At 38.7% G+C, this 18,185-nt stretch overlaps 1 protein-coding gene across 5 annotated transcripts in view; it reads left to right on the forward strand.

The window, feature by feature from the left end:
• Positions 1 to 16,651, forward strand: part of MID2 (midline 2) — an 82,479-nt gene extending 65,828 nt beyond the window's left edge. For 4 of the 5 annotated variants that reach the window (XM_017657243.3, XM_036991408.2, XM_036991406.2 and 1 more), the window contains exons 6-10: positions 1,595 to 1,722; positions 2,813 to 3,046; positions 9,811 to 9,972; positions 11,333 to 11,540; positions 11,915 to 16,651. In XM_017657243.3, coding sequence (XP_017512732.1) covers positions 1,595 to 1,722; positions 2,813 to 3,046; positions 9,811 to 9,972; positions 11,333 to 11,540; positions 11,915 to 12,317 — 1,135 coding nt within the window. In that variant the 3' untranslated portion in view covers positions 12,318 to 16,651. The remainder of the gene's footprint in view (positions 1 to 1,594; positions 1,723 to 2,812; positions 3,047 to 9,810; positions 9,973 to 11,332; positions 11,541 to 11,914) is intronic. The other variant, XM_017657242.3, reaches the window with a different exon arrangement.
• The last annotated feature ends 1,534 nt before the right edge of the window (positions 16,652 to 18,185 follow it).

Below are 18,185 nucleotides of genomic sequence, written 5' to 3' on the forward strand. Positions count from 1 at the left end.
GATGGATGGATGGATGGATGGATGGATGGATGGATGGATGGATAGATGGATGGATGGATGGATGGATGGATGGATGGATGGTTGGATGGATGGATGGTCAGAAGGATGGAAAGAAGAGATTGGAGAAGTCAGGAAGAAGTTTCCTGAACCAATTTTCTGCCTTAACCCTTGCCCTAAAGAGGTTATTACCCTCTTACTCATCAAATTCTGGAGATTGGGCTATTCAGTGTGAGAACTTAAATTGTACTGAGTTAGTCTTTCACTTTTTTATCCTGGCTTGCAGTTTAGTTCTGAAATATCTTTGTCAACATATTGTCAGCAACAGCCAAGAGCTATTATTGGCAGATATGTAGCAGGGTATTCATGCATGAGGATATACATTTGTTGTACTCCTTATCCCCTTACAACTAGTATACTATAATTTCCTCTCTAGTCTTCCTACATTCAGTGCCTCATCCCTCCATTCTAACCTGCATCTTGTTGCCAAGTTAACCTTTCTTTCCACTCTTATCATTTGCATGCTCAAAGATGTTCATTGGCTCTGATTCAGAAGGTCTGGCACAGGGCCTAAGCATGTATGTTTTAGTGAGAATTTCCTGAGATCATCTTGATGTGTAACCATGGTTAAGAATTGCCAAAGTATGTGAAAATATACCTTAATTTTTTTTAAAAGGGACTGTCTAAATGGTTAAGGGTATAGAGTTTTGAATCCAATGAACATAGGTTCGGTTGTATTTCTTTTTTTTTTCTGACCCGTACTGGTTGTGTGACCTTGGGCAAATTACTTAACCTTTCTATATGTCAACTTTCTCATTTACAAAATGGAAATAACATTTACTACACAGGGTTATGGTAAAGAGTAAAATTAGATAATGTATATAAAGTGCATGCATGGTGTCCTCTATATACTAAAAGCTCAATAAATGTTAGCAGTTATATTACTGTTGTTGTTAGCCATTCAGTTAGTCATTCAACAATTATTTGTTCACTGTGTGTCCAACACCATGTTAGGGACCATAGACGGTGTAAGAGTTACATAATATGAACACTGCTTTTGAGATGCTTAGAATTAGTTGGGGAAATAAAACTAGTATAGTATTACACAATTAGAGAAAAATAAAATTAATTGTAAATGTTACAAAAGATCAAATAAAGTATAGTGTTTAGGGGAAGGCTTTAACTTAGCTCCAGCTTGCTGGCTTGTTGATTAGCATAAAAAAACAAAGGGAGAGAAAAGAATTTCTCAAACTGCTCTTACCAAGCCTTGGGAGGTCTAGTTTTGATGCTGCCTGCCAGATGGAAAATGATGCAGAGGGGAAAAAATCCTGTATTTATTTCTCAAAATTAAGACAGGCTGCAGGAGTATGTTTGAGGGGTGAACATATGTGAATAAATATGCTATAACCCTTAACTGGCTCCTGATGATTAAAATTTGGATGGTTTCCATTGGAAAAGCACAGATATGATATTTTTCACTCAATGAATCAAGCCCTACAAATCATTTATTTTCACCTTATTAAACCAGAAATCATATACTAGATAAAGGTTGCAAACCAATTTTGATATACATTGATGTACTTTTTCTCTTTTCCAGGGTCGCTATGGCAACTGCATCTTCTCAAGTTCTTATTCCAGACATCAATTTTAATGATGCCTTCGAAAACTTTGCTTTAGATTTTTCCAGAGAAAAGAAACTGTTGGAGGGGCTAGATTATTTAACAGGTGTGAAAACACTGCGCTTTCCTTTCCATTCTAATCCTTTCCTTTTGGTGTGCTTTTACTTTAAGATAATCTGGAAAGGACAATATTTCTAATGAAAACACTTTTATAACCTTTAAAACAATACATGTATCTTTTTAGATAAATATATTTAGTTTTTATAACAGAAAAGAAAGGTCATTTGTCAGATATTTCTGGGGACATAATGGGTACACCATCCATACTTAAAGGGAAAAAACAAGAAGTTGCAGATAGATTTCTTGATGAGCCTGTCGGTAATATATTGTAGCTTGTTATGGGGGTACAAGTTAGGTGGCAATTATGGAGTATTAAAGAATGTCCCACATGGGTACATGCACCGCTCTGTTTTAAGGAAACAGGAATTAGCTGACTAGGATGAGAAGTGTAAGAAATATCTGGCTTGCAGACAATTTTAGAAGATGAAAGATGCAATTAGTGTTTTAAAAATGCTGGCTGCCTTCAGAATTATTAGATGATCATTTCATGAGAAAAATACATACACACAATAACTTTGTGCTTGTAGTTATTTTTGTTAGTATATTAAGATAGCTGTCATTTATTAAACATCTACTTTATGCAAGATACTGTATACTAATTTTTATATCATGAATCCTTACAACAAATCTGTAGGGCAATTGTCATCATTTTACAGATGAGGGAACTCATATTTATTTTCACTTGGCTATACTGTCAAAAATATATAACAAAACTTAATTTTGAAATAAAAGAAATGGGTTGAATGAAGGTCGTGTAATAAGGAAACCATGTGACTGTTTTGCTCTCAGATCTACATATGTGTTTGTACAGGCAAAGTAGACAATTGGGCAGTCATCTCAGGAACTTAGGCTTGTATCTTTGCCTAAAATATCTTTATTGTTGAAGCAAAAGTGGTTTTAGGGAACTTGAGGTCTCAGTACTTTGCTTCAGGTTGTATGGCATGTGCCATCTGAAGCTTCCTATTAAGAAGACCTTGGCGCCACAAGATGTTGGGTTGGGCAGCAAGAGTAATGGTTGTAAAATTCCAGCACAGAGAATGTGCCTTCCTTACCTTCTTTTCCACTTTTCCTTACAGCCCCAAATCCACCATCTATCCGAGAGGAACTCTGTACTGCTTCCCATGACACCATTACAGTCCACTGGATCTCGGATGATGAGTTCAGCATCAGCTCCTATGAGCTTCAGTACACCATATTCACTGGCCAGGCTAACTTCATCAGTAAGTCATGGTGTAGTTGGGGCCTGTGGCCAGAGATAAGGAAATGTAAGGAAGCAGTAAGCTGCTCAAGATTGGCCGGGGCGCCACGAGGCAAGTGTTGTAAGACATGTTAGGTTGTTTAGTATAGTGTTTCCTAGACAGTGTAAGCTCCCCCAGAGCATTGCAAAAACCTTACTGATGGGTGACAACCATGTTGTGTATTTCCTTGCTGGGCAATCACTGGGGCCACTCCCATTGGTTTATGTAATCCTTAGCCTTTCCTCAGTTAATCCATGTCACTCCACTCTTTCAAGTCAGAACACAGAACAAAATTCTTTCCTGGATAGGTAAGCCACCATCACTGCTAATTCTATGTGTGTGAACATCTCTGGTCTTGATTCTTTTTCCACTTCATTATCATGGTAAAATACATTATGTTCAAAGACTACTACTTCCTTTACTGTACCTATTTGTATCAGTGAATAGTGACAAGCCTCCTGCCTCTGTTGCTCTTCCCTTTACCCCTGTCCCTTTCCTTCAAGAATTACACCAAATATAAAAATGTGTTGATGGGCCACAAAACGAAAGATGTTCAAAAACCGTTGTTTTGCTCACGTGTTATGGTTTCACCTTCTGATGAATTTGGAAGGAGACAAAGCAAAGGAGAACTTAACTCGTCCATTGCCAGACAAGAGGGATCAAGTTGCAAGTTTCCCTCAGTGCACTGGGGAAAAATGGAAATGAAAAGAGAATTAAAGCTGGATTCAAAACTGGAACTGACTCCTACCATAAGGTTGCATCTGTGTAGCTGCAAATTAGAATATTCTTTTACCTTCATGTTTGTGCTCCTGTGTCTGACTTCACAGGCCCGCGTGGGAGAAGTTTTTCCAACAAGACTCTCCTGATAGGCTTCCTTTTCCTATTGTGACATTTCTGAGCTGTAATGGTGGGGTTAGGGAGGTGAGAAGACATTTGGGGTCAAACTCTTAAGAAACACTTGCCTCATGCAGCTCCAACTTAAGCCATCTGTGTTCCTGGGTGTAGCTGAGTTCCTGGGTGTTTCTTCTGGTTATGAAGTCATAAATTCTAAGCATCCCCCAATGTGCCTTTCGGCACTTGTCTGTCTGTCTTGCTCTGGAAAGTCTCAGAACCAGCAACTGTGCTTCTCTTTCCTGATATGGGGAGAACAGTGGTCTCCTGGGAGTTGAGCATAAATCCAAGAAGTGACAAAGATCTAAAAGCTTCACCTCTATTTTCAAGGATGTATAGTCCTTTGTAAAGAAAAGCTGATCGGATAATTCCTAATAACAATAGAATCATAGCATCTTAGAATTAGAAGGAACCCTAGAAGTCATCTAGTCTAATCTTCTTCCCTTCTACCAGACTCCCAGTAGCTGATCATCCTGTCTTTGCTTGAAAAATTCCAGTGACGGGTAGCTCACTTCTAACAAAATGGCCCATTCAGTTGCTGTTCAGCTATAAATAATTGTCAGTGCTTCCTTATAAAAGGCCTAACTCTTCCTCCAAGTAAATAATGACAATAATAATTCACATGTGTATTATGCTTTTCCATTTCCAAATGATTTCACATACATTGCCTGATTTAGTCCTCATTAGTTCTTATTTAGCCTTATGAAATAGATGATAGTGATTCTATTTTATAGATAAAGAAGCTGAGGCTCAAGTTAAATGAGTTGCCCAAGGTCACAAAGCTACAAACTGATAGCATAGATTTGACCCTAGGCCTGTAAGATTTTAAGCTTAATGTTCCTTGAATTAAACCACAGCTGCCAATTAGCCCTAGACCTGCCCTTTTGTGCCTCACTGACGATCCTAATCCATCTTCCACATGCAAGTTCTTCAAATAATATTAGTTAGCGCTCATGTCCCTTCTAAACTTTCTTTTTTCCAGGCTACATGTCCTCAGTTCTTTGAATTGCTCCTCATGTGGTATGGTTTCAGACCCTTTACCATCCTGGTATCCTTTTTATGGACACACTCTGGTTTGTCAAAATTATTTCTAAAAGATGCTGTCCAAAAAGTGAATACAATACTCCAAAAGTGGTCTGACCATTGCAAAGAATAGCTGGATTATTTTTCTTGTACATTACCTGATGCTCCCCTGACCTGTACCTTTTTTTCCAGTAGCTACATTGACTACTGAGTGTTGACTGAGCATACTGTCAGCTGAAATCTCTAGGTATTTCAAATCTTATTCCTGTATGATTGATTATCTAAGTGGAAATATAATGAGTTGAATTCATTCCTATTATGTTTTATCTGGTTAGCTTTGACTCCTCAATCCAGACTGCCAAAATCCTTTTGGATCCAGTTTCTGCCCTCCAATACACCTACTTTCCCTCCCAGCCTGCTTTCTATGTCTTCTTCTGATCATTGATAGAAAAATGCAATAGGACAGGGATAAGGGCAAAGTGCTGAAGCAGGATTTCAGATGGCAATGGGCAGATAAGATGAAACTAGGAATAAATACTCATGAAGATTCAAGGTCTCAGTCCTACCTGTCAGTCTGGCCTGCCACACTGTTCTGCCACTGTTGACTAAACCTCAGTTCCAAGAGCTACTTTCCCTTGAGGTTTTCCACATATTCTCTTTTTTAAACCATTTTACTGAGGTATAATTGACATACAAAAAGTCATCTATCAACAGATGAATTGGATAAAGAAAATGTGGTATATACATGCAACGGAATGTTATTCATCCTTAAAAAAGAAAATTCTGCCATTTGGGACAACATGGATGAACCTGGAGGGCATTATGCAAGTGAAATAAGCCAGACACAGAAGGATAAAAACTGCATGATACCTGTTATATGAAGAACCTTTAAATAGTCAAACTCCACATTTTCTCCAACTGGAAATTTCTTCCTTCTGGTTAGAATTTTGTCTGGAGAAGTAATTCCCCTTATTTATTTATTTTTATTTCCTTCCTTCATTTTTAATTTCCTCCCTACTTCTTCTAAGATTCAAAATGGCCACAAGCCATTAATGTTTCAGATGGTGATGTTAGCTGAATGAGAATTCCAACAGATGTTTGGATAATTGTCTGCCCCATTACCATATATCATTTCTCTGTTTCAATTTTGTGTTTTGCATTATGAAAGCACTGGCTATAACCTCTGGCAGGCCAAGCAGTCTATAACATACTGACATAAAGATATAATTTTTATTCCCCCCCACCTCTTTTCATGCTCTTGCAAATGCTCCCTACCACACATTTACACTCAGGTTCAGAGATTTCAATATTGTGGTCTTTCCATTTTGAGCAAAGTGTATATTTCCATTACCATAATTCAGTCATAAATCCCATCTCACCAAGTCTTGGTGATACCCAGGGGATCATATTTTTAAATTTTAGAAATGACTTCAAAATTACAGAAACTTTGTGAGACTAGTACAAGGAACACCCATATACTCTTACCCAGATTTACATATCATTAATATTTTGCCCATCTCCTTGATCATTTGTTAGTATCCTCTCAATTTTTCTCTGAATCACTTGAGAGTAAATTGAATACATTATGGCCTTTTACCCCCAAATTGTCCAGTATATGTTTCCCAAGAATAAGGATAACTTTAGTATCATTATCAATTTTAAGATATTTAATGTTGATGAAATATTTTATCTAATCCACCATTCATACTTCAGTTTTGACAGTTGACCTAATAATATCCTTTATAACATATAAAGGATCCAATATTCTCCTTTATAGTCAAGGATCAGGTATTGCATTTAATTGTCATATCTCTAGCCTCCTTTAATCAGAAACATTTCCTCAGCCTTTCTTTGTCTTTAATGACATTGATATTTTTGTAAATGCCCTTTTATTTCTCTATTATACTTCTCGTTATTTGGGGCTTGTCTGGTATTTCCTCACAATTGTATTCAGATTATGCGTTCATGGCTAGAATACTACATAAGGCATCCAATGTCCACTTGCCCTTCATTGGTGATGCTAATTTTGATCATCTGGTCAAAGGTGTTGCCTGATCTTTTCAACCTGGAGTCACTATTTTTCTTTTGCAATTAATAAGCAATATGTGTGGTGATACTTTAAGACCATGAAAATATCCTACTTTCTCATCGAACCAATCCCATCTCCACTCCTGTTTCAGCATCAGTCAATAATTCTTGCCTGATCCAATCTTTACTCGGATGATTGCAAAATGATGATTTTCCAACTGAGCATTCCCTCCCACATTTACAGGTTGACACTCTGCATTCTACTATAAGCAAAAGCTCCACCCTCCTTTTATTCATTCATCTACTTTTTAGTATGGACTTGAATTTTCTTCAGTGGTTTATAATTCTTTACTGCTCTTACTCATTTTGGTGCCCCAATTGCCCAGATTTAACCAGTAAAATCATTTTAAACTGATTCCTGGGTCCTTATATTCTCCCATTTTTTTCTAGCACTTCCTTACTTTCCAGCATAACAAAAGATTCTTGGCCCATTTTTGACCTTATCCTGTGCCAGCCTTGAAACCAGTCATTATTCCAAGAAACCCCAGTTCCTTTTCGTGGAAGAATGGTATTAGAGACCAAAACCTGGCTACTAGGAATACACACATATACCCACGTACACATACATATGCACACACATAATATACATGCACACATTCTTAACGTGCACATATGTGCACACACACACACACACATATATATGAGAAATCATGAAATCATACCAATGCGTCCAATTCCAGTCCATCCTTACAGGTTCTTTCTTGCCTTTCTGTATTTGTATGTTCTTAGTTCCACAATGAGAACCCTGGCTCCCAACATCATCAACATATATATTCATTTGCTCATTCCCATAACATATCTAAAATAGTTTCAGAATTGCTTTGCCTATATACTACTACAAAACCACACAATAGTTCAGATTTGTTTTCAGTTCTCCTTCTGCCCTCATCCCTTTTGTGTAGTGGTGTTCATTTGAAATGTAGTTGGGTCCATTTATTTCAGTTTCCTTCAGTTTTGGTCCCCACTCTTCTCATTCATTTTAATTTTTGTATTTGTAAAACAGCATACTCATAAAACATGTTTCCAAATGCAAAACTGTACAAAAAAGGTATGTTCAGAAAAGTGTCATTCTCTGCCATATCCTTTTAATCCCACCCCCTACCCCCTTCTCCTATAGGTAACCAAGTTCATTATTTTCTGGTTTTTCTTTCTTGTTGTTTTGTTGTTTTGTAATCCAAGCAAATATATATATATGTAAAAGGTAGCATACTATATATATGCTTTTCTGAAGTTTGTTTTTTTCAATAACACTATATACCCTGGGAATCACTTCATATCAGTTCAAAGAGATCATCCTCATTCTTTGTCAGAGCTGCATAGTACCTCATTGTGAAGTTTATTTTGTTTTGTTAGAAGTTTACCTGGAAAATTATATTTTTCCCTCTTTGTATTAAAATTTCATGCACAGTTTATGATTCATATTGTGCATTGGTACATAGACAGCTAAGCCTTCAAACATTGTTCCTGGCCCTTCTCCTTATTGTCTTTCCATGAGATTCACTGAGCATCTCCACCAATTATTCTTTTTTCCATAGCATATCTGGTTGCCCTCCATTATGCTTCCTTTTATAGTTTTAATTTAGACTTTTTCAGCCTCCCCCCAAGTTAATTATAAGACCCTCATGAGATCTCTTTCAAAAACACCCATTATTATTTTCGGTTTTCAACCTCAGTAAGCCCTTTGCTGGAGCTGCATAGAAGTGACTAAATTCGCCACACATTTTCCTTTCCTTTCCTTTCCACCCTCTGGTAGAATTGTGGTTAAAAATCAGTGAACTTCCTGAAAATCAGATAATAAGAGAGAAGTATAGATAATCCACAAACTAGGATGTCAATCTCTCTTTTACTAACAGCCAAATACATGTTTTTAATTATGTGCTTTTTTTTCTCTGTTTAAATCAATGTTTATGGTCTAAAGAATTTCAAAAGCAGAACCCTAGATCTCTGATCCCTTTTCCTACTTGGGAGGGAAAAAAAGGTTCCAGCCAACAATGTGTTTTTGAACCACCCAACCTCCTCAAATGGGTATTGGAATTAGAACCAGGAAGGGATAAAAATGGGTAGTGTCAAGTGAGAAGATGACATTTTGCGTGGGTTATCATGTTATCTCTTTGGCTTTCTATACCTTGGAGCCCACTTAGTTTTGTAAGTAAGGGTGAGGATGGGGTAGGAGTTGAGTCATAAGCCCTGAAAGCTTTGCTACCTTGCAGAGACAAAGGAGCATTGTTGCTCACCCCTATGAATTGTGATGTAGTGGAGAGAACACTGGCCTAGAATTAGAGACCAGGATTGTACTCTCAGTGCTATCACCAACAATCTGGGGCCTTGGGCAAGTCACTTTTCTTCTCTTGATCTTAGTTTCCCATTTGTTCAGTGAGGAAAATATGGCATTAGGTGGCCTTTCAGCTTTGAGGTTCCATGTTCCTGTGCTCTGCACAGGACCGCACTCCATCCACTTAAGGCTAGACTCAGCTCCCAGAGGATTTGGACCTTTGGGGTAAAGATCCAGGATCCAGAAACTGTGTAAAAGTGATGGTTCTGTGATTTGTATATAGTTTCCCACAGTTCTGTATTGTTTGGCAGAAAATTGAAGTGACCCAACTTTCACTAATGTTGACATTCATTTGCCAAAAGTGAGGAGACTGGTATAAGCCTAGAGCCATGGGAGAAAAGAAACAGAGGAGGTTCATCTCATTATGTCTTCCAGGACTCAAAAGAAATCAAAATGAAATTTACTTTTTTTGGAGGGAGGAGTTACAGTGAATTTTCAGTATGCTTCTCATCCTATCTCTACGACCTTCCAGTTAACATCCCTGTCTTTCTCCACTTTACAGGCCTGTACAATTCAGTGGATAGCTGGATGATTGTGCCCAACATTAAACAGAACCATTACACAGTACATGGACTCCAGAGCGGGACGCGCTACATCTTCATCGTTAAAGCCATAAACCAAGCGGGCAGCCGGAATAGTGAACCGACCCGGCTGAAAACAAACAGTACGTTGCAGTGATTCTGAAAGGAGAGGTCACCTGCCCCCTCTGTGCCAGGGAGTACACTTCACCTGAGCAGACACCACGGCAGCACAAGAAACTCAGAGATATTGGATAGAGATACTTCATGGTTGTAGTGTGTGCTTTGGGCAAGGGGTTTGTTGGCGCCCTTGGGGGATATATGGATGCAGAGACACACATAAAGCTGGTGGCTTGGCAGAATGGTAGAGAAGGGTTTTTCCACGTACCCCTCCCCCACACCTGGGGGACAGCTGAATAAAGGAGTACTCTATGGTAATCTGGTAAAATACTTGTGCAGAGAAGCCATGCCTATTAGGAATGCTTTTGACTGCAGGTGACCAAAAATCCAACCAATTTAGCTTAACAAAGAGTATCTGTTAGTAGCTAAAACAAATGGGGTGTTTTTTTCTCTTTCTCACATAGCAAGAAGTTTGGAAGTCGGTGATTCAGGGGCAGTTTCAGAGCTGGTGCAGCAGTTCTGTGATGTTGTAAAAGACCCCGGCTGCTTCTCCCTTTGTGCTTGGGTTATTCCCACGTGGTCACATGGCCACTGCAACCTCTAGAAGCTTCCCCCAGAAGCTTCCCCCACCCTTTCTGACTTCTGCTTCCATCTTATTAACCACCCCTAGAAACAAGGTAGGCTAGCTAGGAACTTGCATATTTAGCTCTTTTGGCCTCTATAGTGAAAGTAAGGAAGAAAAAGTAGGAAATGGGTATTGTGTTCAACAACAGTGTCTGCTGCAGACACATTCTGTATAATATAGCTCTCGCCATACCCAGAAATTGGCTCCTAGTTACTGGTTTTGTCATAAAGTTATAAGCAATTCTCCGTTGTGAATGATTCTACACAATAATGTTTTCTCTGATCATTGATGATGCAACAGTCATTCCAAGTTGCCCAAGTATATGTTGTTCCCATACCAATTGTAAGAAGGCAGAAAAAAAATCATCCTATTACTGAATTGTCCGTTTCTTTTGTTCTGCCACCAAGCAGCAGTTACCCCATCAATTCCTCTCATGTTGTTTCACCTGAGATACTCCTGTCCGTAAAAGCTACTCAAATCCCCCACCACCCACTGAAATAAAGCAAAGTAAAAACATATTTGAGAACATGAGACCCAGAGAGCCACATTTAATTTGATAACATGGAAGGGGGACACCTTGTTCTTACTGAAAATGGTGGCTTCTGGCTTGCTTCCTTAATAGAATCCAAACAGCAGCCAACTTGCACTGACCCAAGAATGATCATCATAAGTGAGGCTCCCCTGGTAGCGATGGACCTGGAGGACAAAGATAGAATTCTTAAATACTTCCTTATGTGTTTTCTTTTTTCTACTTTTTTCAGGCCAACCCTTTAAACTGGATCCCAAAATGACTCACAAGAAGTTGAAGATCTCCAATGATGGATTACAGATGGAGAAGGATGAAAGCTCTTTGAAGAAGAGTCATACTCCAGAGAGGTTTAGTGGCACAGGGTGCTATGGGGCAGCAGGAAATATATTCATTGACAGTGGCTGCCACTACTGGGAAGTGGTCATGAGTTCCTCAACATGGTGAGTGGATCCCACTTTTCATTTTTCTTATCTCCTCTGTTGTTACTTTCCTGAGAGAGTTCATTCTGTAGCACAGACCTAGTACCAGTTAAATCAAGGTTAAAAGGCATGTGATGAAAACCACTCCTAGAAAAAATTGCCAGCTTTTTTTTCATATAAAATCATGGAAAATATACTAGACTAGCAGTTGGAAATTAATACATCACTCTACTTGCTAACTTTGTAAAGCTCTACTGGTATCAGCATTATGTATCTACATGTAAACTATTTAAGGAAGAACATGTATTCTATTTCTTATATATTTCTTGTAGTGTCTAGCACAACTCAGGTCATTAATAAATATTTATTTCTCTCTCCTTTCCACTGTCTCACAGGTATGCAATTGGCATTGCCTATAAATCAGCTCCCAAGAATGAATGGATTGGCAAGAATGCCTCCTCATGGGTATTCTCCCGATGCAATAGTAACTTTGTCGTGAGACATAACAACAAGGAAATGCTGGTGGATGTGCCCCCACAGTTGAAGCGTCTGGGTGTCCTTCTGGATTATGACAACAATATGTTGTCTTTCTATGACCCAGCTAATTCTCTCCATCTTCATACTTTTGATGTGACCTTCATTCTTCCAGTTTGTCCAACATTCACAATCTGGAACAAATCCCTAATGATCCTGTCTGGCTTGCCTGCCCCAGATTTTATTGATTACCCTGAGCGCCAGGAATGTAACTGCAGGCCTCAAGAATCCCCTTATGTTTCTGGGATGAAAGCTTGCCATTAACTTTCAAGAGAGCATATAACTCACTGGCTCTCCAGTTCAGCAGTTCTTCCCCTCCCTAACCTCAGTTAGTGTTCAATATATGAGACACAAAATAAAGTTCATTTGAAGCATCCAAAATAACTAGATATTATAGATTAAATTTTTGTGCATTAAAGCCTGTATTTCAATTAATGTATCAAGTTTCTCAGAACTTAAGCCATTGGGGAAGAAATTTAAAGAATGCCTCTCTTGTAATTGGAGAATTAAAAATTCCCAATGATTTAGGAGTATAAATGATAATGGAAGAAATTAGGGTAATTCTAGGTAAATAATGTAGAAAGATGCTCTGAACAAGGGGCTAGCAAGCCCGAGAAAGAGAGGGGTGTCAGGCTCTCTAGTACTGGCCAATGTAGCCAAGTAGAATTTTGAAGTGTCAAATGATCATACATTATATGTAGCTTTTGATAAAAACCTACAATCAAGGATTTATTATAAAGAAAACATGTATGTGTATATATAATATATATAAGATGACTATATATATTCATCTTATATAAATTATATATACACATAATAAATTTTTTAATTTGCTCATTTGACTGAGAAATATACTAGGAGGGAAAATAAAGTATACCATCCATTTTTGTCCCTTAAAGGGAACAGCACAATCCGCCGGTATTTCTCCCTTCCTTCCATCCACTCCTCCCTTCCTTCTTCCTGTCACACATGCATACACGTGCAATAATAACATAGATGGTGGGAAGAGCTCTGGGTTGGGTTAGGAGAGGGGACAAGATTGCACAAGAGATGTTCTTACTGGATGGAAAATTGATCCAGGCAGAAGAATGATGCGTAGCACAGTGTCATTGATGCTACCTAATGGAGGAGGGTCATCTGAATTGTGAAAAATTCTGTTGCAGAATACCTCAAAGAAATACAGTTTTATTACTTTTATTAAATACAGTTGCTAGAATTAAGCTAAAAATGAGTTGCATAATGGAGGTTCTTTAGGAACCTGCTTTATTTACATAACCAGTAAGAATTAAGTATTACTGATACAAGTATTTGCATATAAATGTATTTTCAGATAAAACACTTCAGAAGTACTTAAGAATTCCTGAGAACAGTTTTTGTAAACAGGTTAAACAATCATTCCTCTTGCAATGCTGTTTACACTATTCATCTGCTAAGCCAACCCTTTATAGCAAATGCCGTGTGATGTCAACTTCATTGCAGTTCTCATCACCATCACTGAAGGAAATCAAGCTCTACGGTCTGTGCTTTTGTCCACTCCTCTCCAGGGACTGGGGATGTCAAAACCAGAGGTTTCTCCTTTCCTGGAGCTAGGTCTACTTCAAAGAGTCTACTTCTTGGAAGCTGTGAAAATATTACTGTTGGGCAAAGTGATAGCTATTACAAGCCCTCAGATTGGAGCCTTGGAACAATGCCCAAATTTCCCCTCCTCTTCTTTCCACTACTTTTGTGGATGTCCATTCGTTAATTCATTCAACAAATTACTAGATGCCAGGTACAACCCTGCTGCTGACATGTTGATGAAATACAGTCCCTGCTGTCAAATGGCCTACTATTCTGTAGGAGAGACAAAATATCTATATAAACCCTCTAAATAATTGCTTTGTATTGTTTGTTCACCTAACATAGAAAGCAAGACTGATGCAGATACAGACGGCAGGCTCAAACCTTACGTATCTAGTGGCAAAGTCAGCTTTTCGGTTTTAAAAGCTATATGTACTTCCTGCTAATTAGGATGTGAGCAACCTCAGTATGATTCAGCAGTGCTGGGAAATAGCTTACTGTAATGGAAAACTCATAGCCTTTGGACTAAAATAATCCTAGTTCCTCTGCCATTTACTAGTGGTGTGACCCAGGGTAAGTACTTCTCTGAGCCTGTTTCTTCTTCTGTAAAGTAATACCTACCTCACAAGGCTGTTAGAAAGATTAAAAAAGGTAGCACATGTTTTTAAACTGCCTAGTACACCACCTGGCATTTAACTAAGTGTGCAACAAATATTACCCCCATTCCCCAGCCCCAGCCCCAGCCTCAATACAGTGTAACAGTTCTTTAAAATGTATGCCCTTCATTTCTAAATTCCCCTGGTCTCTCCTCTAGGACCTATATCCAAATTCTTAAATAAAACAAATGATTTCCCCCTTTCATAACATCTTTCACACATTCCCAGAGCATTCAGTAGAAGGTGCCAATTACTTAGGGTTTGGCTTTTCAGGTCCCTGTTTGCTTTTCCAGCTTCATCTTTTGCACTTGCCTCCTCATGGTGGTCACTCTAGCCAAGCTCAACTATTTACATAAATTATTCTCTGGGCCTGGAAAAGATTCATTATTAATAATTTTGGAGCGCAGAGTAACAGTAGGAAATACTCTTAAAGTAAGTGAATTGGGTGAAAAGGCTGTAAGTGCAGAACACTGCACCTCCGTCCCAGTCCAACCTCTTTTACCTTGTCCTTGGGTCTTCCATGCCATTCATTTTTTTGTGCCCTTTTGATTTTAGTGCCCTGGAACAAAGCTCTAATTTCCCCACCTTACTTTTGTCTGTAGCCTGGACTACTTCCCGCTCCCCCAGTCAACCAGATTAACCCCTGACTCCCTAGACAGGGTTGTATTCTCCTCGTTGGAGCTCCCGTGGCACCATGAACATTTCCCCACTTGGCAATGATCACATTGTAGAGCAGTGTTTTTCAAAGTGTGGTCTTCAAACCACCTCTTGGACGTTTGGGTTTGCTAAAGCAATAGAACATCTGGGCACATAGGTGGCATTTTACATTTGTAACAAGCTCCCAGATAATTTTGAGGCACATAAAAATTTAATGTATAATAATCATTTTCCCTACTAGACTATAAATACCTTGAGGGCAGGGACTGTATCTTTTCTTGTTGTATTTTTAACACCTTGCATCATGTGTGAAACAGAGTGGTTGCCTGGCTAATGTTTATTGAATGAATGTATGAATGAACAAATGAATAATCAAGTTTCCCTGTTGTACTCCGATATCCATACTGGTGTTTGCTGTTGCCTGGGTGAAAAAGGTTGGTTACTTCTCCATTTAGGCTGTACTGATACAATTTTGAAGATGTCCCAGGATTCATCCATATAAATGGGGGGAGTTGTCTGGAGCATGTGGCACCATTCTTTTCAATAACTTTTCAATCTTTTCACACTTCATTCTTTGAAGGTGGATTTAAGTTTTTGTTATAGCCAAAAATCACTCAAGAGTTAAGCCTACTGAATAAAGTTGGACATAAAACTGTGTTTTGGGGTAAGCAATGAGGTTACTGAGCCAAATAATGAAAAGTGGTTTCCAAAAAACAACAGGGTGGCAAAATATTCAGTGGTGGTGTAGTGAGTATCAGATACTCACTTTAGTAAACTTAAGACTTTTGTAGAAATGCCAGGGACCTTAAGAGAAGTAAGTCATTGACTACCTCTAGCTAAATCCAGTTGCAGAAAGGTAATAGGATTTCTATTTAACATCTTTAAAGAAGGTGACTCCATAAGTTTTCACTGTTGTTGCTCTACTCTACCTATTCTCCTATAATCCTTTCTGCTAGCAAATTATGCTGTCTGCAATTTATGCTTGTTTCCAATTTTTATATTGTCTTGTTGAAGGAAGCACAAAAATAATCAAAAACAAAGTTAAACCTGTTTTGAGAATATGAAATAAATTTTAATGCCACATTGGAGTTCTGGCTGCTTGTAAGTAAGAGTAGCTGCATCTGGATGTGTTTTTATCATGAATTCCATTGTGTAACTTTGGATGCAGTGAAATTCAGATTGCAGCAGAACCACTTACATGTTCTTTTCCACTAAAATACACTAGGTGAATTTTCTAAGCTTCCATGGTTTACATATTTATATATGACTACCTGGATGGAGCAATCCATGGATGGACTTTTTGATACCCTATCCTCTACAGATTGGAGAATGTGAGGCTGACAGATAAGAACCATTCCCATACTTATTTCAATTCGTGAAGCCAATTAACAGCCTTGGAGCCATTGGGCTGCATTTGGCTGTGTATTACAGGTTGGCCAGGTTGACTGCCATCAGGTCAGGTAAAACTGCCTTTTACAGTCTGGTCTGCCAGCTTCAGACATATGCTGTGTTGTTGTTGTTAGCTAGAATATTTATTAGACTATTGTTGGACTATTTTTAATCAAATATTTTCCCCAGGTTGGTTTGTATTGGGAGCTCTGGACCAATAGCATTTCTGCTAGTGACAGAAATCTGAACATCTGTAGATTACACAGCCTCATCCCTCTAAAATATCCCAGCCCATCCAAAATGGTATATTATGAATTAAATAAATATATATATGTATACATGAGTCCTTGTCTCTCTCTACAGTTTAAATGGGGAAGATTAAAATGAAGATGGCCATGCGTTACTGGAATTGTCTAAATAACTTGGGGAAAATTAATTATCATATAATAGGTAGAGATTTGGACAGAGAGGATCTAGAGCATCTGCAAATCAAGATCCAGTCATGAAGAATTTGGTTTCAGGAGCAAGATACTGTCAGGAAGACCAAAGAAATGAAGGTATAAGGCCCAGGAAAACATGATACACTTGGTTTCAGGGATGGGGGCAGAATGTGGAAATTAAGGATTAACAAAATTCCATTGCTGGAACCTACTGGTTAAGGTCACGGCCTATAGGGCCAGAAGTGAGCTGACTTGCTGTTAAAATACCTGGCCTGTAGGGGAGCTTGGAGGGTTAGGAGATGCCTCAGAGCTGGGCTTGGGCATCCTTTCATCAGACTCATGGTTGCACCAAGACTAAAGGAGCCATGCAGTGTAAAGTGAAGCAGGCCAGTCACAGGGAGTAGCTAGAGAAGTGGCTTGAAACAGGTTGTCAGACCAAGGGCTTATAGGAAATGTAACCCAAAAAAGGAGAATTAAAATATGAAAGAGGCAGGAATTTGGAATATAAGGGGGTTAGTGTTTAACTGGAGAGCAGCCTGTGAAAAATCCAAATATAGGGCTATTATCTACAGTGGAGATTCTCTGTGTTTTGTGGGGGGGTGATATTTGGAAAGCCTGGCTGCATTTAATGTGCCAGGTTAGAGCAGACATGAGGTTCTTTATGTTCCGCTGTTGAGGAGTAGGGTTGGTCCTAGAGTCTCAGTGAAGCCCACTGTGGGGGCAAGATGGTCAGATACAAAGTTTAAGAGTAACAGACCAACTAGGTTGTTAAGGGATATTGGAAATGCATATAGTGTGATAGCTAATGAGAATTAGTTTCTCCCACTGTGGATTTCGAGGGGTGAAGGATCAAGTTGGACTTTCTATAACTTCTGAGCACAATATACAAATTACAATTTTGAGTGGCTTGACCTGGTCATTCAAGAAGCATTTGTTGATCACTCATGATATTCCCAGTATTCCTCTCACTTCTGGGATGACATAATAAGATGAAAAAAGTATTCCTAACATATTCTAGTGTGTTGGGGAGAAGGTCGATTTGAACATGCCCAGAAATCAGATAAAGTGAGACACAAAACCAAAGGTAAGAAGGTAAAGTGAATTTTATTTCACCCTGTACAGCAGAGTGGGTCTGCCTAAAGTTAGACAGGCATAGGCAATTTACTCTGAGGCTTATTTTATGGGGTCTTGGCAGGGTGGGGAAGTCCTTGATTAACGATCTCTGGCCTTGAAGGCCTGGTCTAATTGATAAAAAGAAGACAGGGGCTGCTCTGATGAATTCTGTGCCTGTCTTTGGATGTTTTACTTTCTCTTATCTGGGGAGAGTCTGTGCTTGGAGATATCTCATTTGGATATGTTTTTTTTTCTTGTCTGGGGAGTGTGTGGACATTCCAAGTAATTCCTAGTCCTTGAAACTTCAACTAATTAAC

The sequence above is a fragment of the Manis javanica genome, chromosome X (genome assembly GCF_040802235.1).
Source record: "Manis javanica isolate MJ-LG chromosome X, MJ_LKY, whole genome shotgun sequence".
Classification (NCBI taxonomy): Eukaryota; Metazoa; Chordata; class Mammalia; order Pholidota; family Manidae; genus Manis; species Manis javanica.